The following is a 26403-nucleotide window of genomic DNA, read 5'->3' as shown; positions in this document are numbered from 1 at the left end:
ATATCTTTGTGCACTTGTGCAGGTACATCCGTAACGATAAATTTGCAGCAATGGAATTTCCGGGCCAAAGGGTATGTGCTTTCTTACTTTGATAAGCACCTTCATGTTGCCTCTCAAGGAAACATCTCAACTTTCATCATAGGTGACACAGTTGAGCACTGAAGTACTCAGAATCCTCTGGCCATTTGCTTATGGAAGATGAGTATTCAGTTAAGATCTAATTGTTTCCAAGTTGTCAAGTTTCCCTGCGCTATTCACAGCCATCCGGAGGACTCCTTTATTTGTTGTGATGTAAATTTAAATGTGCAAACCTATAGGTTCAATAAAAAACCCTACTATTCTCAACTTTTTAATATCTAAGGGATCAGAACCAGGCTAATTGTGTCAAAAAAATGATGTTTTGATATAATAATCTTATATATTAGAAAATATTACTCTAAAGCTTTTATAATTTTTTCTGTTTTTGGACACATTACAAAGCAGTCACTTATTAGTCTTCTCTTAAGGTACATAGCATTGTGAGCTCTATATATATGAACTTTAATTTGACATCTATGTACAGCTGTGTTGTGGTTTAATGAAACAGTTTTTCCTAACTGCCTTTATTTTCTACCCAGGAAGCATCAAGACAATCATGTCCATGAGAATGCTAAACCATTCAGGTAGTCATTACATTTTTAAACTGTCCAAAAATATGTTTTGTTTTTTATATTATGAAGGCTTTATAATAGTTTACTTGGATTCACTTTACCACCTTTGCCAAAGTTCTGGGACAATCTTTGATTCTTATGGCTTTAGCCTAGCTCTCCTAATCACTGCTTTAAAATATATCTGTATTGTATGTTAATATAAATATGGATGTATGTAAAATATATTCTATATTTAAATATTAAATATATATGTAATATATTTAATATAATATTTAAAATATATTTAATATTTACATATGTTTTATATGTATGTTTTATTTTGCATATAAAATATATTTATACCTATATATATGTATATATATATTTGTCTATAAAATATGTCCATATAGAGAAATCTATAGTACACTTAAGCAGGCACGTCATACAACTTGGTTGGAAATAGCTCTAAATTTATTTTAATGAAGGCTTTTAAAAATTTTATGATTTTATAAATAATATCTATCAAAAGCTTTCTTTTAAATACTTTTCTAACCAAAATTAAGGAGTATTTAAAAGGAGGACCAAAATTAGAGCACTGAAGAAATCTAGCTTATGACTTAATGCCATGTTTGACATTAATATCCTTTAATTGTGGAACTAAGGTAACAGCTATAAAAAGTATCCTTGGAGCATAAAAAAATCATTTTCAATTTATCCAGGGTCAGGCTGGCTATTTAGGATTGGTTTTGGTTTCTAACTTGATAACTGTTATGACAATCTCTTTGTGTTTCTTTTTCTTTCAGATCGTTTTATCTTAGTGAAACTGGCAATTGAACTTTGCTCTAGTTGATGGGCAAAACTGCTCCCAGACTATTCATCCCAATTTCATGCTAGTTGAAAATCTTCAAATGCCATAAGAAATCTTCACAGATTTGCACTTAGCTTTTGGATGGACATTTCTACAATGGAGAGAACTGTGTTATAGCCCTGGTCCAAGGCCGTTACCATCTCATGCTCATAAGACTACGGGGTGGGTGTGGCAGGTTCCAAAGAGAAGGAGCACTCGGCCAGTTTGCAGACACCCTGGACCATGGAAGCTAACAAGCTTTGAAAAGCACAGCTTTGAAGACACTCCATGAGTCTGCATGGCTTTCAAGTGAACTAGCACTTAAGACCTTGTAACAAAATGGACACTGGGGACACAGCTCTAGGACAAAAAGCTACCTCAAGGTCTGGAGAAACTGATACAGCATCAGGTAGATGGAGACAGGAACAATCAGCTGTTATTAAGATGAGCACTTTTGGCAGTCAAGAAGGACAGCGGCAACCACAAATAGATCCTGAGCAAATCGGAGACACAGCGTCCGCACAACTCTTTGGTTCTGGGAAACTGGCCTCACCTAGCGACGTGGCACAGCATGTCACAGAGAAGCAATACCCACCGCCTCGTCCGAGCCCTTACTCATGCCAACATTCACTCTCTTTCCCTCAGCACTCATTGCCACAGGGGGTCATGCACAGCAGCAAGCCACATCAGAGCCTCGAAGGCCCTCCGTGGCTTTTCCCTGGCCCTTTGCCATCCGTTGCCTCCGAGGACTTATTTTCTTTTCCTATACATGGCCACAGTGGTGGTTACCCCAGAAAAAAGATTTCAAGCCTGAACCCTGCTTATAGCCAATACTCTCAGAAAAGTATCGAACAGTCCGAAGATGCTCACAAGAAAGAGCACAAACCCAAAAAGCCCGGCAAATACATTTGCCCCTACTGCAGCAGGGCGTGTGCCAAACCAAGCGTACTGAAAAAACACATCAGGTCCCATACTGGGGAGCGGCCATATCCATGTATACCTTGTGGTTTCTCTTTCAAGACAAAGAGCAATTTGTATAAGCACAGGAAGTCACATGCCCATGCAATTAAGGCAGGATTAGTCCCTTTCACAGAGTCAGCTGTATCTAAATTGGACCTAGAGGCTGGTTTTATTGACGTAGAAGCAGAAATACATTCAGACGGTGAGCAGAGTACAGACACGGACGAGGAGAGCTCTTTATTTGTTGAGGCTTCTGAGAAAATGAGTCCCGGCCCGCCGATCCCGTTGGATATTGCCAGCCGAGGTGGCTATCATGGGTCACTGGAAGAATCACTGGGAGGTCCGATGAAAGTGCCGATTTTGATTATCCCCAAAAGTGGGATCCCTTTACCTAACGAAAGCTCTCAGTACATAGGCTCTGATATGCTACCGAATCCGTCACTAAATACTAAGCCTGAGGATTCTCACACAGTTAAACAGAAACTTGCACTAAGACTGTCAGAGAAAAAAGGACAAGATTCTGAGCCATCTCTCAACCTTCTGAGCCCGCACAGTAAAGGAAGCACTGACTCCGGTTACTTCTCTCGCTCAGAAAGTGCGGAGCAGCAAATAAGCCCTCCAAACACAAATGCAAAGTCTTATGAAGAAATCATCTTTGGAAAATACTGTCGGCTTAGTCCCAGAAATACACTCAGTGTTACGACCGCAAGTCAGGAGCGTGCCACAATGGGTAGGAAGGGCATGATGGAATCATTACCTCACGTGAACACCAGGTTAGATGTCAAGATGTTTGAAGATCCTGCATCACAGCTGATCCCAAGCAAGGGAGAGATCGACCCCAGTCAAGCAAGCATGCTGAAATCCACGAAATTCAACAGTGAATCCAGACAATCCCAGACTATTCCGTCATCCGTCAGGAACGAAGGAAAGCTTTTTCCTGCAAATTTCCAAGGCAGCAGCCCAATTCTCTTAGAAGCTCCTGTGGACTCTTCACCCCTTATTAGAAGCAACTCGATGCCAACTTCTTCAGCAACTAATCTTAGCATTCCTCCTTCTTTGAGAGGAAGTCACTCATTTGATGAAAGGATGAGCGGCTCCGATGATGTGTTCTATCCGGGGACGGTGGGGATACCCCCTCAGCGCATGTTAAGGAGACAGGCTGCATTTGAGCTGCCCTCAGTACAGGAGGGGCACATGGAGGCAGAACACCATGGCAGGATGTCCAAGAGTGTCACAGGCTTATCCTTGAAGGAAAAGAAATTGATTTCTGGGGACCGCATGGGGTATGACTATGATGTCTGCCGGAAACCCTACAAGAAGTGGGAAGACTCTGAAACACCAAAGCCAAGCTACAGGGACATTTCCTGCTTAAGCTCTTTAAAACACGGGGGTGAGTATTTCATGGATCCCTCGGTGCCATTGCAGGGAGTGCCAACCATGTTTGGAACTACTTGTGAAAATAGAAAACGCCGGAAAGAGAAGAGCGTGGGAGATGAGGAGGACACCCCCATGATCTGCAGCAGCATCATGAGCACTCCCATGGGCATGATGACTTCGGATTACGACCCCAAACTGCCGATGCAGGAAGGCGTAAGAGGTGGATTTGTCATGGCGGGACATGAGAACCCTTCCCATGGTCACTCGGAGCGCTTTGACCCGTGTCGACCCCAACTCCAATCTGGAAGTCCGTCTCTTGGGTCCGAGGAGACGCCCTCAGCCACCGATGCAGATAAGATTTCAGACCTGGCGGGCAGGAAACCTCCTGGAAATGTGATTTCTGTTATTCAGCACACAAACTCGCTGAGCCGCCCCAATTCATTTGAACGGTCTGAGTCAGCTGAACTGATGGCTAGCGCACAGGACAAGGCCTCTTCACCTTCTGAGACCTGTGACAGCGAGGTTTCAGAAGCCCCGGTGAGTCCAGAGTGGGCTCCACCTGCCGACGGTGCTGACAGCGGGGGGAAGCCGTCCCCTTCCCAGCAGGCCCAGCAGCAGCAGCCCTACCACGCGCAGCCCAGGCTGGTTCGCCAGCACAACATTCAGGTTCCTGAGATTCGAGTGACGGAGGAGCCTGATAAACCAGAGAAGGAGAAAGACGCCCAGAGTAAAGAGCCGGAAAAGCCCGTGGAGGAATTTCAGTGGCCCCAGAGAAGCGAGACCCTTTCCCAGCTCCCAGCTGAGAAGTTGCCACCCAAAAAGAAGCGTTTGCGACTTGCAGACATGGAGCACTCTTCAGGGGAATCCAGCTTTGAATCCACAGGCACGGGCCTCTCCCGCAGCCCCAGTCAGGAAAGCAACTTGTCCCACAGCTCCAGTTTTTCAATGTCTTTCGAAAGAGAGGATGCCATTAAGCTCCCCGCACCTCCTAAGCCAGATGAGTTTGGGAAGCATTCAGAGTTTCTGACCGTCCCTGCTGGGTCGTACTCCTTGTCCGTCCCGGGCCACCACCACCAAAAAGAGATGCGGCGCTGCTCGTCCGAGCAGATGCCTTGCCCTCACCCAACGGAAGTTCCGGAAATCCGGAGCAAATCATTTGATTACGGGAATCTGTCCCACGCTCCGGCGGCAGGGGCATCGGCCGCCACGTTATCCCCATCGCGGGAGAGGAAGAAATGCTTTCTGGTGCGGCAGGCTTCCTTCAGTGGCTCTCCGGAGATCGCCCAGGGGGAGGCTGGTGCAGATCTGGGTGTAAAGCAGGAGCACATGGAGCACCTGCACGCGGGCCTGAGGGCCGCGTGGCACCCTGCCCCCACTTCCGTGCTGCCTCCCCTCCAGGCAGAGGACCCTGGGAAGCAGATTGTGGGTCCTTGTGCCCAGCTGAGCTCGGGTCCGCTCCACCTGGCCCAGCAACAGATCATGCACATGGACAGTCAGGAATCCCTGAGAAATCCCCTGATACAACCGACATCCTATATTGCAAGCAAGCACTTGTCTGAACAGCCACATTTATTTCCACATCAAGAGACTATTCCGTTTTCTCCAATCCAGAATGCCTTGTTTCAGTTTCAGTATCCTACCGTCTGTATGGTTCATTTACCAGCTCAGCAGCCTCCCTGGTGGCAGGCACATTTCCCACATCCCCTTGTGCAACACCCTCAGAAGAGCTACGGCAAGCCTTCTTTCCAGGCAGAAATCCATCCTAGCTGTCCCTTAGAGCATGTTGCAGAGCACATTGGAAAGAAATCTGCTGAGCACGCACACCCGAAAGAGCAAACCTACCCGTGTTATTCAGGAACATCAGGGCTACACTCGAAGAACATTCTTCCGAAGTTCCCGTCAGACCAGAGCACCAAGTCACCCGATACTCCCTCTGAACAGGTTCTTCAAGAAGATTTTGCCTCTGCAAACGCTGGGCCTTTACAGTCCTTACCGGGAACAGTGGTTCCTGTCAGGATCCAGACCCATGTCCCGTCCTACGGGAGTGTCATGTACACGAGCATTTCTCAGATACTTGGGCAGAACAGTCCTGCAATTGTCATATGCAAAGTGGACGAGAATACTACCCAAAGAACACTGGTGACCAACGCGGCCATGCAAGGGATCGGATTCAACATTGCCCAGGTGTTGGGGCAGCACGCAGGCTTAGAAAAATACCCCATTTGGAAAGTACCTCAGACCTTACCCCTTGGCTTAGAATCCTCAATCCCCTTATGTTTACCTTCCACCTCGGACAGCGTGGCCACCCTGGGGGGTAGCAAGCGGATGCTTTCTCCAGCCAGCAGCTTGGAGCTCTTCATGGAAACGAAGCAGCAGAAAAGGGTCAAGGAAGAAAAGATGTATGGACAGATTGTTGAGGAGCTCAGTGCTGTGGAGCTAACCAGCTCAGACATCAAGAAGGATCTGTCCCGCCCACAGAAACCCCAGCTGGTTCGACAAGGTTGTGCTTCTGAGCCAAAGGATGGCTTGCAGTCGGGGTCATCTTCCTTCTCTTCACTGCCCCCTTCCTCATCTCAAGACCATCCGTCTGCCAGCCTGTCCATGAGGGAGCCGTTCCCGCCCAACTCCAGGGCACCTCCTCTAGGCCAGAAGTCCAGCGGGCCTTCTGAAAGCAGAGAGTCCTCAGATGAATTAGATATTGATGAGACGGCATCTGATATGAGCATGAGCCCTCAGAGTTCCTCATTGCCCCCCGGAGACGGTCAGCTTGAAGAGCACGGAAGGGGCCAGAAGCTGCCCGTCGGCATGCTGGTGCACATGGCCTCTGGCCCAAGCAGGAAGATGGCAAACTCAACTCTTCTTTTCACGGACGTGGCAGATTTCCAGCAGATTCTTCAGTTCCCCAGTCTGCGGACAACAACTACTGTGAGTTGGTGCTTCTTGAATTATACAAAACCCAATTACGTACAACAGGCCACCTTCAAATCCTCAGTTTATGCTTCATGGTGCATTAGTTCCTGTAACCCAAACCCATCAGGATTGAACACCAAGACCACTCTGGCTCTTCTGAGGTCCAAGCAAAAAATCACTGCAGAAATTTATACTCTGGCTGCTATGCACAGACCTGGAACTGGCAAGCTTACATCATCAAGTGCATGGAAGCAGTTTGCTCAGGTAATGAATACCATTTCCAAAAGCACCGTAGCGTGGATTTGATTGTTGAGCAGAATACATAGTGAAGGACAGAAGGTCTAAAACATACAAGGGAAATGAAGGTCAGAGCTGAGGGAACCCTCTGTGACACTGATCTCCCTTTCTCAGTAAGAGAAAAAGCCGGTGGCCAGGCGTGCACTATGTTTTGGGGGAGTCCCCCTTTCGGCCAGCTGCCATGGAATTCTACCACTGGAATTGATTCCTTTGGGTTCTTCTCTCTTCTGGCCTGTGTTAGTGACCTAGCCAGTCATATTCTCTTTTGATATGAAGGATTCATGGGATTGTGACATGTGGACATAGGACATAGAACATTGTGAATGTAGGAATGGACACTGAGTGGAAAGATCAGGAAGGAGGCGGATGGGTGTCAGAACTGAGCTTTGCAAACTTCAGAGGGCTTATTTCCAGTGACAGTACTTTTTACTAAAATTTATTGTCTCTATTTTTCCCTCAAAACTCATTTTTTCCAAGTGATTATCTGGTTTGTTCCTACATGAACAATTAATACCTTACATGTCAAATTGCAAAAATACTAATAGGGGCACTTTGGAATTTTTCCTAAATTATTAACGAAGCAAATAGAGGATTTAAAAATAGTTTTTACTTAATTCAGTTACCATTTCCCTTCAGTTTTTGAAAATATTTCCTTAATTGATAATGTTTTGTTACTTCAGAATATAGAATATGTTTTCTGTTTTTATTAGCGTTGCATAGATTAAGTGCCAACAGAGGAATATTCTTTTTTTTTTTTTTTAATAAAATGTTGAATAATTCTGTAGAAACTGTATTTCTCTGATTTTATCCTTAGTGTCCCTTGTTTTATGTAGCCAGGCCATGGCGTTTTAACATGGAACTTAGGCTAATTTTCAGAGGTCAGAGGAGAGTGGGTATGTGGGCTGCTCCTGTGTCTTAGAGAAAGCGTATGAAATGATTCTCTCTTTTTTCCTACAGATGAAACCTGATGCATCCTTTTTATTTGGCAGCAAACTAGAAAGGAAACTAGTTGGAAATATCTTAAAGGAAAGAGGGAAGGGAGATATTCATGGAGATAAAGATATTGGATCCAAACAAACGGAGCCAATCCGAATTAAAATCTTTGAAGGAGGGTAAGGAAATATGTGCATGTGTAAAATATTCAGTTATAAGTCAGAGCAAATGGTCACGAATGTATGCACGGGAAAAAATAGTACCTACTCTGGTTGGGTATAAGGCGGATTCCTTGTCTATTCACATTTCTGAAGTCTGGCTGGCAACAGATAATGAGTTCATGCGCTTGCTTTCAACGCTTACTTTCAATGAAAATGTCCCCGTTATATATGGTTTGAACTTCTGCTTCAAATTTCCACGCCTCTCATGCAGTATGAAATTGACTATATTTGTGGCCTCATGATGTCGTCAAGTTTGTTCATGCTTTAATATTATTCTCGTGGGCATTTTGGTATTATTAATGGATATTTTTATTCTGTGCTAACACAAATGCAATCTTGCACACTCATGTATAATCCTAGGAACTAGTTAATTTGATTGTTCATTTAATTGCTTTTACCAGATATTATTGGGATTTCATCATTTCCATTAGTGTCCTGTTTCTGTTCCAGGATCCAAGCCAGGGTACCACATTGCATTGAGTTGTCATGTTTTCTCTGTCTCTTCTGATTTCTGGCAGTTTCTTTTTCTTTGGGAATTTCCTTTTCTTTTCATTTTATTTTAGAGAGAGAGTGTGTGTGTGTGAGAGAACAGGGGAAAAGGGCAGAAGGAGATGAAGAGAGAATATTAAGCAGCCTCCACACTCAGCACGGGGAGCAATGCGGGGCTTGATCCCACGATAGCAGGATCATGACCTTAGCCGAAATCAAGAGTGGGATGCTCAACCAACTGAGCCACTCAGGTGCCCCTGGGAGTTTCTTTTAAGTGTTGAATCCTGAGTTGTAGAAATACAAGTAATAAGGCTCAATGACTTTGATATCTGTACAGTAAAGAAAAATTACTCATATGTGTAATGTCTAGTTTTAGATTTCATTAGAATTGTATTGTATCAGGCTCCTCGGTCACATGGGAGAAAAATCTCAGACTTATGCTATTAAAATTTAAAAACTTTAAAGCATACTAATCACATTAGGGTGATTATGTTGTAACTAGCCTTATCTCTGCAATAGATCTGTAATTTACATGTTTCCATGAGCACAAATTTGTTCCAGTTATAGTTGGAAGACCGAATAATGTTATCTATTTAATTATAAAATGTTGACTGTTTAGTGATATGAAATATCTATTTCCCACATAGATTTACCAGTTTGGAGATGAATTATTAAAATTGTTTTCCTCTTGGTTTCGGCCCCTTTGGATGTCAAGTATTTTCACCACTAAATCCACAATTGTATGGAGTCTTAAAGTTGGTCTTGATATTTTTTTGACATCCCTCATCTTTTAACACAAATGAAAACAAAACAGATGTTATCTTTCCTCAGAAACTGAGATGTCCTTGTGAATGAATCCACACCCTCATACTCAGTAGTCTTCCTAGTAGTGCACTTGTACTAGATGAGCGATACTTTATACTTTATACTTTGCTTTGGGGAAGTCATCTCTACTAATGAAGGACACAAGTGAAAGACCGTATATGAACATATTATTGCTGTGGTTTGATGATCCACAAGGACGGTGCACATATATCATTTCTTCCCCCTTTCATTTCCCTGTGGTATGGGCTACATCCCAGTCATTTCTTAATCTGTGACCCGACTTCTGCCTGGTGGTGACCAGGTGTTCATTCCAAGCAGTGTGTTACTGCCTCTTAGTTTGGTGATTGCAAAGTGATGACTTGAAAAAAGAAGTATAACTGACCACATTTTTAAGTGTATATGTTCTTTATATTACCCAATTCCTAGGTTTAAACATACCTTTTGGTTTTTTTTCAAAATACGTTAATTCTTGTATTAAGTAGAATCTAAGGTCTGTAGACCTGTTGCATGGTAGATATTTTATTTTTACAGATTTTTCAAATATATAGTTTCATTTTGTACTGAATTTGACTGTTTACAGGTTTGGTCAGCTAAGACATTAAAAATAAAATGATAAAGGCCCCTGGGTGGCTCAGCCAGTTAAGCGTCCGACTCTTGATCTCAGCTCAGGTCTTGATCTCAGGGTGGTGAGTTCAGGCCCTCATGTTGGCCTCTGCACTGGATGTGAAGCTTATTTAAAAAAAATAAAATAACATTATATTACTTGAAGATAAAATGCATTTCCCATCAACCATGATGATGGGCTACACTAAGCTTAAGGTATCCTTCTGTGAAGAAAACTAGCTTTCTATAAAATTTATTTGTTTTATTCTGTATTTCTTTGGTAATTTTATCTATTTAGGGACAGAGAATAGTGAAATTAAACGGTGAAAGATCTTTTGCATCTTTTCTACTTTGTAACAGAAGACAATGTAAAATGAAACTTAAAGTTCAAGAAAGTTTTGAAGAACAAGTTGAGGTGGGAAGTTCCTTGTGACAGGGGAAAGATTTAATGAAAAAACATACAGAATTGACTATTCGTATTTTTGATACTACTTAATTCCCACCTGGATTAGTAGTGACCAAAAAGTAAATAATGTTAACACTGAATAGCATCCATAAAAGAGTTAGTATTTAAATATGTGGGTGGATCTTCTCTCTTAAAAATCCTTCACTGGATTGGATGAATGAAGTTGAATTTTCATTTCTGAAAATACAGAAGTGTGCAATACTCCTAGAATGTAAAAACAAACAAACAGACAAACAAACAAACAAACAAGAAACCCTATAAATCTAGTGCCTTTAAGTAAATCCACAGTGAATTAGGGCATTTTATATGTCAGTTTACATTTTGGAATTATAAAATGAGCCCCTTGAAAAGAATATCTTTCCAAGAATGACATTAGACCCATAATTCTAGCCTCGCTTTGATTTAAAAGATAATGATATTCACTGAATTATTCAGTAGAATGTTACTGTACTCTATGATTGATCCTGTTTCATTGTAGTCTGAACAAAATATGATAGTTGAGCCCTGGGTAGGTTTCTTCCATGGATTATCACAGTGAATACCTAAGATTTTGTTCATCTAATTGATTTGACTAAACTAGCTGACCTCAGACATCCTTTCAAACCTCTCTATTAAATTCTTCTGCAAACAAATGCAAATTTGGTTGAAAAATAGAATCTCTAGTTTTTATTATGTAACATAACAGTACCTACCAGAAGCTACTTGAAATTTGGACTCCACTTTAGTGCAAATTCATGGTCCTTGGGAAAGAGCGGATCAAATCTGTAGACAACAGTTGGTGAGCTCAGCTCAGCCCGTGTAAGCTAGAAATTTGGGAGGCACTCTCATGCCAGGATTGTAAAAATAGAGCAAAAACTTGCAATGAAGAATTCTATTATCGGTTTTACTTATTTTAGCATATTTACAGGCATGTGTGTGTGTGTGTCTGTTCTGCTTGCACGTCTTAGACGATGTAATGTTAACGGCTGATATATGATGATTTGAATATGTTGGTATAACTTTTTGGATATTTCTTGTGTGGAGGCTGTACTAGAATCCAAAAGTAGTAAGGCACAACTCTGAAACTCTCTGAGGCTTATGGAAGTCCATTGGAATTGAACATCTATATCCCAAGTCCACATATCTTAATAGGGGGACCCATTCCATTTTGAACACCGTGTAGAAAATTACATTTTGCTTACAGTGCCAAATGTGTCATCTGGTTCTTTCAGGAATTTACTGCGTAAACTTCTCAGGTTTCATAGAAGTAGGGTTGAATAATTGTTTGTAAAAGACCCTCATAATAATTTGCCTCTCAAAAGGTTTGCTTCTGGTTTGATACATAAACTACTAAAGTATTTGAAAACACACTGCATTCCCTTTTTTCTAAACAGGTATAAGTCAAATGAAGATTATGTATATGTCAGAGGACGTGGACGTGGAAAGTACATTTGTGAAGAATGTGGGATTCGCTGTAAGAAGCCAAGCATGCTCAAAAAGCATATACGCACTCACACTGATGTCCGGCCATATGTATGCAAGTTATGTAACTTTGCTTTCAAAACGAAAGGTACAATTATCATCTTTTTAGACGAGGACATACTTTTCTTATGGTTTCTTTGGATTCTAAATACCATTTTATAACTGTTATTGACAGTAAGATGGTTTTGTGAGTGAAATGTATTTTCTCCCTTATGTAAGTAATCAAAGGATACACATGAAACAGCAAGGCTTCTTTTATGACTTGAGTAAGAGCTGTAGACTTAGTGCCAGGCAAGTTGTTTCCGAAGGAAGTGGCTAAGAATTGCCCGGATTGCTATTGCTATTACTTCATGTTAGAAATGTTGTGCGGTCTAGATAATCTTTGCACCAGTATTGAAATACCACAGGGAGACAATCCATGCAGTGGCATTAGAAAAGCAAGGCAGCAGCTGGGAAGAAAACATGTGCCCATGGTCACTTTCAAGATTATGAATAATGTAGAGACCCACAGACTCCCAGGTGGGCCCCTCCATCCACAGTTGCATTAATTATGCATAGAAATTTGATAGCTTGTGTTCCGTGTATTTATCAGCACAGAGACAATTTCTTACTCTCAGGCCACAACTGTGAATTTCATAATATCAGGACTTGCCCTTAAAATGATATTCTTTCTTTTAAAAGAAAAATCTGTTGTTTTTTTTTTTTTTACAGGTAGGTTTATATGAAAATATACAAGAAGGTTGTTTTGATTATAGTTTCTTCATTTTATAAAATCAAGGAAATGTTCTTGATCCCAGTGTTCTCAGATTACAGAAGTAGCGAATTAGAGGGGGTTTGACTTTCGGAGAAGTACGTTTTACTGCTTGCTGCAGAAGTACTTTAGCTATCATGGATTTTTACCCCCTCATTAAGCTCGTATGATTTCCTATGTTTTAACTTTAAATTTGCATACCAGTTACTCTGCTCCACTCCCCATTGAGAAAAATAATAATCAAATAAAATAATCTTTGGTAGGGAAATATGTACCAATTTTCTCCTATAGCCCAAATCCTAAATTGTCTCGTTGGTTTCTCAGAAGTATAAATGTGTAGACTCCCAACATACCTGTTTCTTCTTTACTAAAAAGGTATCTGTAATACAGGGATGCTTTCTTTGAAGGCAGATAAAGGAGGGGGGAGTGTTCATTTGCATTTCAAAAGAGATAAACTTAAGGTCCTTTAAATACCATCCTCCTTTGTACAATCTAGCCTTTTATTTAGAACTTCACTGAGAGACTCCCTAGGACAGAAGAAAATATAAACTTTGGTTCTATAACCTGCAAATCCTCCAGTCATTACAACTGCTTTATCTTCACGGGGTACAGGAGTTTGCTGTGTGAGACGCTGGGTGACGGGAATGGCTGTGTGAGACGCTGGGTGACGTAACACCACATTTCTAGGTTTTTAAAAATCAAATTAAATTTGGCTCTGCATCATTGCCATGGAGTTTTAGCAGGAAATCATTTATTCTTGGTCATTATTGGAGTTTCCTTGTCACCCTTCAAGAATGTGTAAATGTCTCAGAATCTTAAAATGAGCAAAATATCCTGGGGAACCCCTCGAATTTTCAGTTGAAGTAACTGTTGTTCCACCCCAAGCCCTGTGAACACAGACCCTCAGTGCTCTCAGAGGACCAGCACCTATGGAAGTCATGCCTGCCCACTCCTTCAAGGGCCCTGCCTAGCCAGTCCCTTCCCCCTCCTTGCTAGAATCCCTTCAGAAGCTCAAGACTTAGGTCAACCAAAGCCAGAGTGGAGTTGTTTCAGAGCCAGATTTCTAACCGTTGCAGGATGCTTTTTACCTCAATATCCAGGGTTCTTTGTCTCGCCTGTTTGAAGAGTGAAGAGGTAGACACAGAATAAAATGAGCAGCAGGCAAAAGTTTATATAGGTGATCAGAAAGTAATAGCATGAAAGCTCTCTTTGCAGAGAGGGGGCATTCAAAAGTGAATGCGCACGACAATAGGCAAGGGTCCTAGTTTAAAAGGTTCTGTTCAGGCCCTCCTTCCCTTCCCCCTTGTTCCTTCTCAGGTTTTACGGTAGTTGGGGTTGTTGGCTGGATAACTCTAGGTGCTGGGTTGTCCATTCCTGATTGGCTCCTTTCCATTGTATGAGGGGTGGTCTCTGGCCATACCATTCCTTGTGGGTCATCGTTTTATGGTCTACTTAAAACTTTCGTCAAATCCCTGAGGGCAACCTGAAGGAGAGTAGGTGGTGTCTGTTACATTCTTAAGAGGGACCTTACACCTGAGGGGCTTTGCTATGGTCAGACCCTCCCAACATTGTTCCAAAATATGTGTTTTTCCCCACCCTAGGACCTCAGGTCCTAATCTTTCCCTCTCTGCCTATTTTATCCTATCTTTTCCCATCATATAACTCCAAACCTACCCTGAAGATGAGAGCCCAAAGCCTGACTGCCTATTGAAGTGGAGAAAAGAGAGAAAAATAGAGGAGAAACACATATCAAGATCTAAATAAATGATCTTGACAGCCTAACACCCAGCCACATACACAGATTACATGTACCCTTGCAGAAACAGGTGATTTCCATTAATTTATATATTCATTATATATATAAATTATATATATTCAGATATATTCATTAATTTATAGATTTAGGAATTCTTGATGATCTGTCTATAAAAATGTTGGTGATCAGTGTGCCCGGGTGGCTCAGTCGGTTAAGCATCCGATTTTGGCTCAGGTCATGATCTCGCCATTCTTGGGTTTGAGCCCTGTGTTGGGCTCTGTGGTGACAGCTCGGAGCCTGGAGCCTGCTTCAGAATCTGTCTCCCTCTCTCTCTGCCCCTCCCCCATTCGCGCTCTGTCTCTGTCTCTCAAAAATAAATAAATAAATATATAAATATGTTTGAGATCTTTAAAATATTTTTAGACAATTAATAGCAGTAGGGGCCTGGAAATATTTTTATGTTTGGAGTTACCAAAATAGCATGTAAAATTCAGAGGTATATAAGCAATAAGTAAAATACTAAGTAAATAAAGTAATATAAGTAAAATAATGAACAACAGTGTCCTGGCTAGAATTGTGGCTCATATATCACATTACTGATAGGCTAAACAACTCTACAAGGGAACAAACTATTTTCGCAGGCTAAGAGTTTCCACTTAGATTCAGTAAGCCTATTCTTAAAAATAAAGCATTTACTGGTACATTGTTACAGCATCATGAAAGGGCACAGATAATAATATGGTGCTTACCATTGAACTGGTTCCTGCGTGTCTTTGGATAAGTTATATACGTGACATGGAATGAGATAGGTAGATAGATATAAAGATAAAGATAGAGATACACATATAATTTCATAGAACCTAGGTCAAAGGTTGACAGAAAACCTTTCTTTTTCCTTAAAACAATGGGAGTTTCAAGATAAATAGGGAATATTGTAGAACTTTAGAAACTGCTGTCGTGAAGTTTGCTAATGTATACCAGACAGATAGATGCTAAACACTGAGTATAATGTTCCCTATAAGTAGTTAGCTAAGTTATTTGTGTGGATCTTTGAATATGTCTACAAGGTTGGCTTTCAGATAAGGTTGCATAATTTTTTCTTCTGACCAGTGAGAAGCCTGGGAGGCTGATCCAAATCTGATCACTGCCAAAAGTCTGGGGTCCAGGATGTGTTGATAAGAATGTTTGATCTGAACTTTCTCTAAGATGTGTGACCCGGCTTATGTCACCGTGTTTGTATGGAAGCCTAGGAGGCTGGCCCATTTGAGCCTAAGATATTAGATCTCTTCTCAGTCAGGAAAGTCTGGGATTCCCAGTCTTGGCTGGGAGCCTACTCTTGAAAAGGTATGACCCTATGCTACAAGTCCTCTGGAATGAGGGAGACTTGAGATTAGGCCAAAGTTCTGAGTGGTTGATATGTTCAGGAACCAGATTGTTCCTCCTAAGTTCAGGACAAAGGGTGGTGGGTAGACACAACTCTATGCTATTTCAAATTAGTTCATTTCTAATTTGGGAACAATCATCACCTTCTTGTCATCAAGTAATTCCTCCTTTTTTGCCTGTGTTTTCTAGGAAACCTAACGAAGCATATGAAATCTAAAGCGCACATGAAGAAATGCTTGGAGTTGGGAGTTTCAATGACATCAGTGGATGATACAGAAACCGAAGAAGCAGGTACTTCAAAATTTAGTTGACTGACCTCTTCACTCTGCACACTGGAGCTTTGTGCCTGGGGTGGCAAAACAAGTTTTGATATTTAAGAAAAAATGATCCCATTGCATTTTATTAAATATGAAATAGAGAAAGGAATCTGACATGCTGAATTGCTTACAACATACCGAGAAGAAATAAATCCATTTCAGTTCTGACTGAAAGGGATAAAAAGGCCTCACTATAAAAACACTTCTATCTAGAACCGTAAAGCAAATCTAATTATACTTGCATTGTGACAGGGATTTAGATTTTATGAAACTTTGGGGAAACTTGAAAAGCAATTTAATGTATTATTATTCCTATCAAGAGGAAAAGAAATCCATCATTAATCTGAATAGAAAACCTGAGGTCAGTCAGGATTCCTGAGATATATCACTTTTATGTAAGTTTATATCCACAGAGACAGGTCTTCACTTTCTTTTTCTTCCAGCCTCATCAGTAGCAGCATTATCCATCCCCATTTGTTGAGGGTTTTCTATGGGCTGTGTGACATCTGAGATACAAGGTGTCACTCTAGAGTTCTTTTGTTGGGTGGGGATGAGTCGGATTAGTTATTAAAAGACAAGAACCCGTGTAAGGTCTCCCACCCAGATGAGTCCCCAGTGAGTATTAAAGGAGTTCAGAGATGGAACCGTCTCTTGGGGCTGCAGGGTTGGAGGAAAGCTTTTGGAAAGAGATGGGGTCCAAATTAACCCCTAATCTTGACATTTGAACCTTGATCTCCACTATCTGTTCAATGGTTTCAGAAACTATGGAAGATTTGCACAAAGCTGCTGAGAAGCATAGCATGTCCAGCATTTCAACTGATCATCAGTTCTCAGATGCTGAAGAATCGGATGGTGAGGATGGAGATGATAATGACGATGATGATGAAGATGATGATGACTTCGATGATCAGGGAGATTTGACACCAAAAACAAGATCAAGAAGCACCAGTCCTCAGCCTCCTAGATTCTCATCCTTGCCTGTGAATGTTGGCGCCGTGCCACATGGAGTTCCTTCAGAGAGTTCCCTGGGGCATTCTTCATTGATCAGCTATTTGGTCACTTTGCCAAGTATTCAGGTTACTCAGCTGATGACGCCAAGTGACTCATGTGAAGATACTCAGATGACAGAATACCAGAGGTTATTCCAGAGCAAAAGTACAGACTCAGAACCGGACAAAGACAGGTTAGACATACCTAGTTGTGTGGATGAAGAGTACATGTTGTCTTCGGAGCCCAGCTCCTCTCCGAGGGACTTCTCACCCTCAAGCCACCATTCCTCACCAGGATATGACTCTTCACCCCGTCGAGAGAATTCACCAAAGAGGTATCTGATACCCAAAGGAGATGTATCACCCAGAAGACATTTATCACCTAGGAGAGATCTGTCACCCATGAGACACCTTTCACCAAGAAAGGAAGCTGCGTTGAGAAGAGAGATGTCACAGAGAGATGTTTCACCAAGAAGACATCTGTCCCCAAGGAGGCCGGTGTCACCTGGGAAAGATATCACGGCAAGAAGAGACCTCTCTCCCAGAAGAGAACGAAGATACATGACCACCATAAGAGCGCCATCTCCCAGAAGGGCTTTATACCATAACCCACCATTGTCCATGGGGCAGTATTTGCAAGCAGAACCAATTGTATTGGGGCCTCCTGTAAGTATGATTAGCTTTCTCTTTCTCACGTCTAAAGCCAAAGCATATTGGAGCCTCTTGATAATACACTAGTGTGAAATTTGCTATAACATGGGTGTCTCTCATGGGGAGTGGTGAACTTGGTTACTGAAAACAACAGGAAGACATTTTCTCACATGCTGTTGTCGCTAACATGGCTGTGACATTACCCCAAGTGTAGTAATGCATCAGAGCAGTAGTGTGTTTCCAACCGGGAATAGGTGAGGCTTTTCTAAATGCTTTCTAAGCTTAACTGATTACGGGCATGAGTTGAAACCTCTACACGAGTAGGAAAGGTGAAGTCTTTGGAATGACATGGCTACATAGACACATACTCTCAGGGCCATTTGGGTGTCAGTTATAGAACTTTTCCGAGCAAGGGTCAGCCATTAGCGTTGGCTTTCGATACCTTTTTTTTTTTTTTTTTCTTAAATAAACTCATCACCTTGCCCACAGTGAGTGGACATGTGAAGCTGGTGAGTGACTGGGAGAGGAGAAAGTGACCTCCTTGGTGTATTGTAAGTCAAAGGCATGAACCTATCTGTTTTTCTTGCCATTACTACTACCTTCTGCTACCAAATGCACTTGCTCAGTGAGATGGTGAACCCAAAGTTAAGAGAGCCCAGGGAGAAAGTTTCAGAGAGTTCTATGGTATGCGCTCATTATAAGTTTAAATAACGATAGTAACAATCATGGGTTAAATTTAGGTAGTAGGTCTAATGCAAATCCATAAAAAAGCATCTGTCCTGCCCCATTCCGTGCCCTGGCAGACCTTGATGTTTCTCAGTTTGTATGGGATTTTTTTTTAATGAATGAAGCAGACACTCAGCATAGACAGATGAATGATACCTTTTGAATTTCTAAGCTTTATATGTATTTTTGTTTTCTGGTCTCTGCTTTTTGCTGTTCTCTCTTTGCTCAAGGGTTTCTATTGTGCGGCTCAGCACTGTCCTGCCAGCCAAAGGCACTATCCCCTTCCAGCTCTGTCTTCTCACTGCCCTGGCGGCCAGGTTCTTCCTCTCGTTGCCTTTTTGCCACCTTGAGTCATGAGCTTAGGTTATCATTTTTAAACTTCAGGAAAGGTCCCTGCTGCAATCCACTCCCCTTCCTCCAACACCCTCTTTTCACAACTGGATACCAACTTAATCTCTATGGTGCAAGTACTGCAGAAACACACATGCGATCAAGACGTAATTTATTTACCAAGATAATGAATTAGCAAGCTAAGAAAAAAAGGTGCATTTCCACAGGTTTTTGGGTCTTGGTGGGGTGTTAAGTAGAAAAGAAGGAGCTTCTGAAGTTAATGCCACTGTGGCATAAAGAGTCATAGATTCACAAATCTGACACATGCCAGGATATCACATGGGGTATAAAATGCTTTCTCTGGTATAGAGCAGCGATGTTGACAGAGCATGTACGATGAGACTCTCCTGTACTGGCCTTGGCCAGGTGGACTGAGACTAGGGTGTTTGTGAAAATTTGGGGCATGTTTAGTCAACTGTAGTGCCAAAAATATAAGCCTTTAGTGTCAACACACCATGGTTATTAAAAACTAATAGCAACTAACTCAGTCAACCCGGGCAAAGGAATTGAAGGGAGTGGACTAAGAAAGTTCATCTAAATTTTGGACGTATGACCAGAAAGTTAGGAGGAGATTGGTTTTATTAGTCATTGAGTTTGCAACCAATTGTTTTTTTATACTGATTCATCTGGATATTGAGTACAAATATTCAACTTTACCATTTATGAAGGCCTCTATTACTCAGCTCAATTATCTTTAGAGCATTTATGGCCTGCTGCTTTGTTCACGTGATATGAGGGACTAGATCAGGGAACGCTCTCTGAAGAAGGGGCAGTTGGTCCAAAGCACTTCCCATTTAATGTTTTATCACACCATTTTTGAAGGGCAGAGGAAGATGTTTATGTTTTAGTGCTGTGTGAACAAGATTTTTGTTGCCAGGGCAAAACAGAATTGATGATAGTATGAGAAGTAGCAATCTTCTGGTTGCTCCATTGAATGCGAGCTGCACCTTGTCTGAATAATGTTGAAAATACTAAATTCGAGTAGCCCTAAAAACAAACGGTTTTCATGGAAATTCTCTTAGAAATACCTTGTCTTGTTGCTTACCATTGGCCAAGAACTAATAGGTCAGTGACTGTGGCATGGAAGGATCTTCTAGTCCAGCACGGCACACTCATCCTGTGGTTCAGTTTGGAGTGGGAGTACCTAGCGAGCAGGTTTGTAGGCGATGAAACTCCCTCATTGGAATCCTACTTCCCTGCTGTTTCTGCCCTTATGCTCTCAGTTTAATTTTAATATAGATAGATGATAGATGATAGATAGATAGATAGATAGATAGATGATAGAAAAGGAAGAAATGGAGGAAGGAAAGGAGGAAGGAAGGGGAAAGGAAAAGAAACGAAACAAAAAGAAAAGAAGAAAGAAAAGAAAAGAAAAGGAAGGGAGAGAGGGAGGAAGGAAAGAAAAAAGAAAGAAGTGGGAAAGAAAGGGAGGAAGAAAAGAAAAGAGAAGAGAAGAGAAGAGAAGAGAAGAAAAAAGAAAAGAGAACAGAAAAGAAAAGAAAAGCAGTGAAAAGGGAGGGAAGGTAAGAGTCTTTCTCATCAGCAAATATTTTTGAAGGTCGAATACGTGTGGCTCAAGGATGGTGATGAAAAATTTTTATGGTTTCTGGCCTCATCTTTTTTAAACAAAAAATTTCCTATTCCATTTTTAAAGTTTAAGTAGATAAATTAGCAACGAAGAGAAAGGAAGATGTGTCCTAGTTTCCAGTATGTAGTATAGAAGAACACTGTGCCTGGTCACAGAGTCGACATTCAGTCCTGTCCCTTGCTATCTGCGTGATCTTGATCGAGTCACTTAACCTCTCGGCCACAGTTTCTGGATCTGCTTGTGACAGCAGGGAGGCGGGCCAAGCAGATTTCCGTCCTTGAAAGAATTTGCCATTCAGCTGTGCGGAATGCTGTGAACTGACAGCCTCCTGCTGTTCCTGCCATCAGGACAGGCCTCAGTTTTCAAACTGAGGCTATACTCTCCCCTGCAGCCCCCGGCCAGTGAGGAGCCTGGATCAGTCCCAGCTGAGCACCTGCTTCCTCTCCTCTCCACCTTCACACGTGCGTCAGCTCCCCTGCCTCCTCCTCCCCGCACTGAACTACTTGCCCTCCTACCTCCTTCTTTGCGTTTGCTTCCAGAGCACCTCCTGACACTCTTGAAAAGATGAGGGGTAACAGAGCTGGGACAGGGAATACATATACGTACGCATAATACAACCCACGCGGGTTCGTTATTCCCATTTCCAAATCAAGGTGTTTCTCACCAAGATTGAAGTAAGATGAGAGTTTGTTCACCATATCACGATGATAAGGTTCAGATTACAAAATAGGGCTGCAAATAAGGTAGAGAAGTCTTACTGAGAGCTTCTTTGGAGGGTGAAACAGGGGCGAATGCAGGGACAGAAGCTGTGTGGCGAGGCCCGGTAACGTTTAGAGCAGTGCAAGTAGTGACGTGGTAAAAATTCTACTTTCAGGCGGACTTCTGTGGTTGTAATCATTAATTGCTGGTCAGTAAAGATCTGAGTCTTTGGGGATTGAGGTTCATTTGATTATCTTCCAAGATTATTATTCTAAGTATCCCAGTTCTTCCACCGTAAGTGGTGTTTGTTGTAGGAAATATGCCATTTTCTAGATCAGAGCAAAGGTGAGAGGGATTTATTGTTGTTGTTGTTGCTGTTGTAGCAGCATTTAAATAAGTCTCATACTGTAAAATTCTCACCTTCTTTAACTTGTGGGGTTCTTGTGATTATAGGATTGATGATTTCATTTCTTCCTCTACACTTCCAGGACAATTCATTTGTTTCTAGCTTGAATAAGGCATAGCCCCAAACAGGGTAAGGGCCTAGCATGGCACAGAGTGACAGAGATAATGCATAATTGATAGTTCCCAGGCTGGTCTCACAGTCTAAATAGAACTGGATGAATCATTAATGGTATAGAGCATACCTTGAGCTTGAGAAACATCCTTGAAATGAATTAGAACTTTTTTTTCTCTCTCTCTCTCTGGATTTCTACCATGCTTGACAGGTTTATATTTATCTGATTTTAAGTTCCCCCCAAAATAAAATAAACTGAGTGCCTTTTAAAGATGCCAGTCCATTGAAAGGGTGAATCTCAGAAATTGAAACCTGATAAGCTCTTGCAAGCCTGATAATCTCGTAGTCAAACGGTGTTTCGCTACAGAAGCAATTACAGAAAATAAGTTCTCTTTCAGGACTGGGACCGTGAAATCTGGAATTCTGGCCCCCAGTTGTCAGTGTCCTAATTCATTAATTGCCAAGAAGATATTTAAAGGAAAATAATCACATAAAAAGAAGATATTAACGCCTAATAATCTTTGGTTCCCAACTGTGTAGTCGAATATGAGTTGTAAATGCTTGACACATTTAATATTAACTACTTTGATGGATAGTTACCTTACAGAAACTGGCCCTGATTTATCACTTGATAGAGGAGCTGGTCTTCCTTCCAGCTAGGGTGCCTCTTGAGAAGGAATTTATTCCTTTAAACCAATGTCTTGCACATTGTAGGAACCAGTTTGTCTATCACCACTATCTTATCATCTGCTCTGTGGAAATTTAAAAAAAAAAAAAAAAAAAAGGCAGTTTTCAGACTTGTCATTCCAGTTATACTCATCAACACTTAAAAAAATATTAAAAATCTTCCCAGTATATAAACAGATGGCAATCTTTTTACTTCCTTTTGAATTTAAAAACCTACTATTAGTGTTTTTTGCTCAGCAAACTTTTTCTGGTAATTATCCATTATTTTCTTTTTATAAAAAGCAAAACAAACAAACAAAAAAACCAGAACTGAAATGTGTCTCTGTACCTAGTGGAAAACACACTGCATGTTTTATCATATTTAGAATCAAAAGTAAATTGGGGTGCCTGGGTGGCTCAATTGGTGAAGCATCTCACTCTTGATTTCTGCTCAGGTCGTGTTCGAGTCCCGCATCAGGCTCTGCACGGACGGTGCGGAGCCTGCTTGGGATTCTCTCCCTCTGTCTCTGTTCCTTCCCTGCTTGTACACTCTCTCTCTCTCTCTCTCTCTCTCTCTAAGTACATAAATAAACTTAAAAAAAAAAAAAGTAACTTTTCACAAACCAACAGCTTCATTCCAGGATTCTAAAAGACAACTGAGTGGTCTCTTGTATCATAAAAAGTGAAAAATCAATAAAGGGATGAGGGAGTTTTAAAATGTTCTGAATGAGTGAGTGAGTGAGTGAGTGATAACTGTGTGAATGAGACAACTTGATGTAAGCATGAAGAGTATTGGGTCCTAAACGTCGTACTCTCTGCTTCCTCGCACAGAATTTAAGAAGAGGGTTACCTCAGGTTCCTTACTTCAGTCTCTATGGAGACCAAGAAGGTGCTTATGAACATCCAGGCTCCAGCCTTTTCCCTGAGGGTCCTAATGACTATGTCTTCAGTCATCTTCCGCTCCACTCTCAGCAACAAGTGAGAGCTCCTATCCCCATGGTGCCAGTTGGTGGGATCCAAATGGTTCACTCCATGCCGCCGGCCCTTTCCGGTTTACATCCTCCACCCACATTGCCTCTGCCAATGGAGGGCTCTGAGGAGAAGAAAGGAGCTTCCGGGGAATCCTTCCCTAAGGATCCCTATGTCCTTTGTAAGCAGTACGAGAAAAGATCTCCTCACGTTTTGCAGTCATCTGGTCCACCTAGCACACCCTCTTCTCCTCGGCTATTGATGAAACAGAGCACTTCGGAAGACAGCCTAAATGCAACAGAGAGGGAACAGGAGGAAAATATACAGACTTGTACAAAAGCCATTGCCTCTCTCCGGATTGCCACAGAAGAGGCCGCTCTGCTTGGGGCAGATCAGCCAGCACGGGTGCAGGAACCCCACCAGAAACCCTTGGAAAGTGCACATGTTAGCATTAGACACTTTAGTGGACCTGAGCCAGGTCAGCCCTGTACCTCAGCCACCCACCCTGACTTGCATGATGGTGAAAAGGACAATTTTGGTACATCACAGACTGCATTAGCTCACTCCACGTTTTACAGCAAGAGTCGTGTGGATGACAAACAGCCGGGCTTTCCCAGCAGCAAAGAGCTACCTTCAAGCACAGAGGGAGGCAATGAGCCTTCATCAGAGAAGAGTCAACTACATTGATCTAAGATGCATGGAGACTTTCATTTCCACATTTTCCCATTTTGTTTTTGGTTTCGTTTTTCTAGAAATAGAGGTAATCGAGTTTATAGCATGCCTGTCTTAAGTTACAGTAGTTTGCTATTATATATACTTTTGTTATATCAAAAGAATTAGGTAAATTAACAAGTCACCATGAGCCTGACCAAAACAAAATTTGAAATTAACCTATTGGGTCTGGTACTTTTAAAACTGTACAGATGTTTGTGCCTTTTCTTTACTTTGCTTATATTCTTATAAGCATTTTTTAGCAGTAATTTGTACATATTTTAGAATTTGTGTATCTGCTTTGTAATAAATGTAATTTCTTTCCTTTTTTGGACACTTGGATCTAAATGATGTAAAGCAAAACAGCATCAATATATATGTGAGGTTGCACTAAAACATATTTTTATATGATTAAAACTGAACAGCTTTTATGTACAGCTCTGATTCTGTAATACTAATATTTATTTACTTTGTTTCATAAATTGTACATTTTTTTCTTAATGTTGTGGATTGCTTTTCTATGTGAAGCATGGGATTTACTGTTGCGTAACTAGAACAAAAATGTATATTGTAAACAAGATATTTAAACTAGAGTATCTTATTCTGCACTTATGCATTAGTTAAAAAAAAGAAGATAAAGGATGTATCAGTCAGTTCTTAACTCTTGTACATTTTTTTTGTCTCTTGTTTGCCGGATTGACTATGACTTAAGCGCTGATTGTGATTTTAAACTTATAGTACCGTAAAGCATTAAAGTAAACAATGTGCTATTGTGAGTTTTTTCAAAGCTTTATAAATCAGTTATAAATAATATTAAAAGTATTTGGTCTTATGTGAACATGTTGATCTATATACTCATCTAAAAATATGGGAAAACATTCCGCCCCATGTAAATATGTACAAGTGCATCACTGGTACAATTTTATGTAACTCAGTTGGACACTAGGTTGCCACAGACCTATGCTAGAGTGTCTTTAAAAATTAAAGTGACAAAGCACATGGGACTGTGTAGAGCTTGGTTATCGGCCGGCCCGGTGGCTTGGCAGGCAGTGCTGTGCGCTGCCCGTGGAAAAGACCTGGGCTTACAGATCTCCTTGGTTCTTGCTGCACAAGATGGTGACCAGAACTAAGGCTGCTCTGGAGGGGATGTGTTTGGACTTGAGGGTTAGGAGTGGACCCGGGGAAGGGGCATGGAGACCTCTCGGCAGCCTTTCCTCTCAGCCGGTCCACATGGTAACAGGGTTGGCATCAGCTTTAGGGGAAGCCACTTCACCCTCTTGAAGAGGGGAAGAGGGTCAGGCTCCTGGCTATCTCAGGGGGAACGGGGACAAGAAGCTTTCCAGGGAAAAGAATTTGTGGGAGGATGATGTCTTTTGTACACAACATTCAGTATGGGCTTTGGTTAGCGTGGAGGTGGGCAGAGCCTTTGTTTGTAGGTCCGGAAGAATGGAAGAAAGGGAGGGGGTACAACAACACGTGTGCATACACGCACATGTGTGTGCATGCACACATACACACACACAATCTGGGTTATCTTTGTGCTATATAGTGGATTATAATTCTGTGAAACCAAGTTTGTATATTGAATTACATTAAGGAGTGTTCTTTAAAAAGAGAAATAAATATACAATTACATGCTTGAGGTGTCTAGTTTTTAATGTGTTGTTTTACATTTTAATTTCTCAATTTTGTTGCTAAAGAAATTTTGATGCCACCAACATACCATCTGTGCTTTTAATTGCTAGGCTTTGCCCATTCTGAGGTATGCTGAGCATGACTGCTTTTCACAAGTGAGAAGACAGTCATTGGCTTCCATATGTCATTCGATTAGGACAGATAGTGGTCACCACGGTGTGAGCTCTAGAAACGCAGTCACCGGATTCTAAGTGTGGGCATGGACAGAATACATTGCATCTGCAAATAGTCATGAATAAATCAGATGATAATTTCCTCTTCTGCCTCCCTCTCAGTATGCATACATATCTGAAATTCCACTGGGGAATTCTTATTTTTGCTGAGATGACTGAAGGCAAAAACCAACTGAAATAAATATACCATAAGATGTCCACAAATCACAGTTCTTTACTACAAAAGAATAGAACCTTTTAATAACGAAAGTGGAAGCTCATTAACGGTCAAAATCTATCAGTAGTTCCAGTATAAAAATCTCAAATTAGAGGATTTGCAATTTAACCTGTGTTGGTTTATGAGCCAGAGCGTCTTTTAAAATTACGTTTTATAAAAGTGAATTAAAGGTCAACACAAGCAGGCA

General features: G+C 41.4%; 1 protein-coding gene across 1 annotated transcript in view; it reads left to right on the top strand.

Moving 5' to 3' along the window:
• Window positions 1–25771, top strand: part of HIVEP2 (HIVEP zinc finger 2) — a 92126-nt gene extending 66355 nt beyond the window's left edge. Inside the window, exons 3-9 of the mRNA XM_030316477.1 lie at window positions 618–662; window positions 1433–6987; window positions 7978–8132; window positions 11931–12106; window positions 16098–16199; window positions 16985–17880; window positions 23283–25771. Coding sequence (XP_030172337.1) covers window positions 1816–6987; window positions 7978–8132; window positions 11931–12106; window positions 16098–16199; window positions 16985–17880; window positions 23283–24107 — 7326 coding nt within the window. The 5' untranslated portion in view covers window positions 618–662; window positions 1433–1815 and the 3' untranslated portion in view covers window positions 24108–25771. The remainder of the gene's footprint in view (window positions 1–617; window positions 663–1432; window positions 6988–7977; window positions 8133–11930; window positions 12107–16097; window positions 16200–16984; window positions 17881–23282) is intronic.
• Window positions 25772–26403: the final 632 nt, after the last annotated feature.

Source organism: Lynx canadensis, chromosome B2 (genome assembly GCF_007474595.2).
Source record: "Lynx canadensis isolate LIC74 chromosome B2, mLynCan4.pri.v2, whole genome shotgun sequence".
NCBI classification, from domain to species: Eukaryota; Metazoa; Chordata; class Mammalia; order Carnivora; family Felidae; genus Lynx; species Lynx canadensis.
Note: the sequence above shows the minus strand (reverse complement) of the source record. Positions and strands in the feature narration are given on the sequence as shown.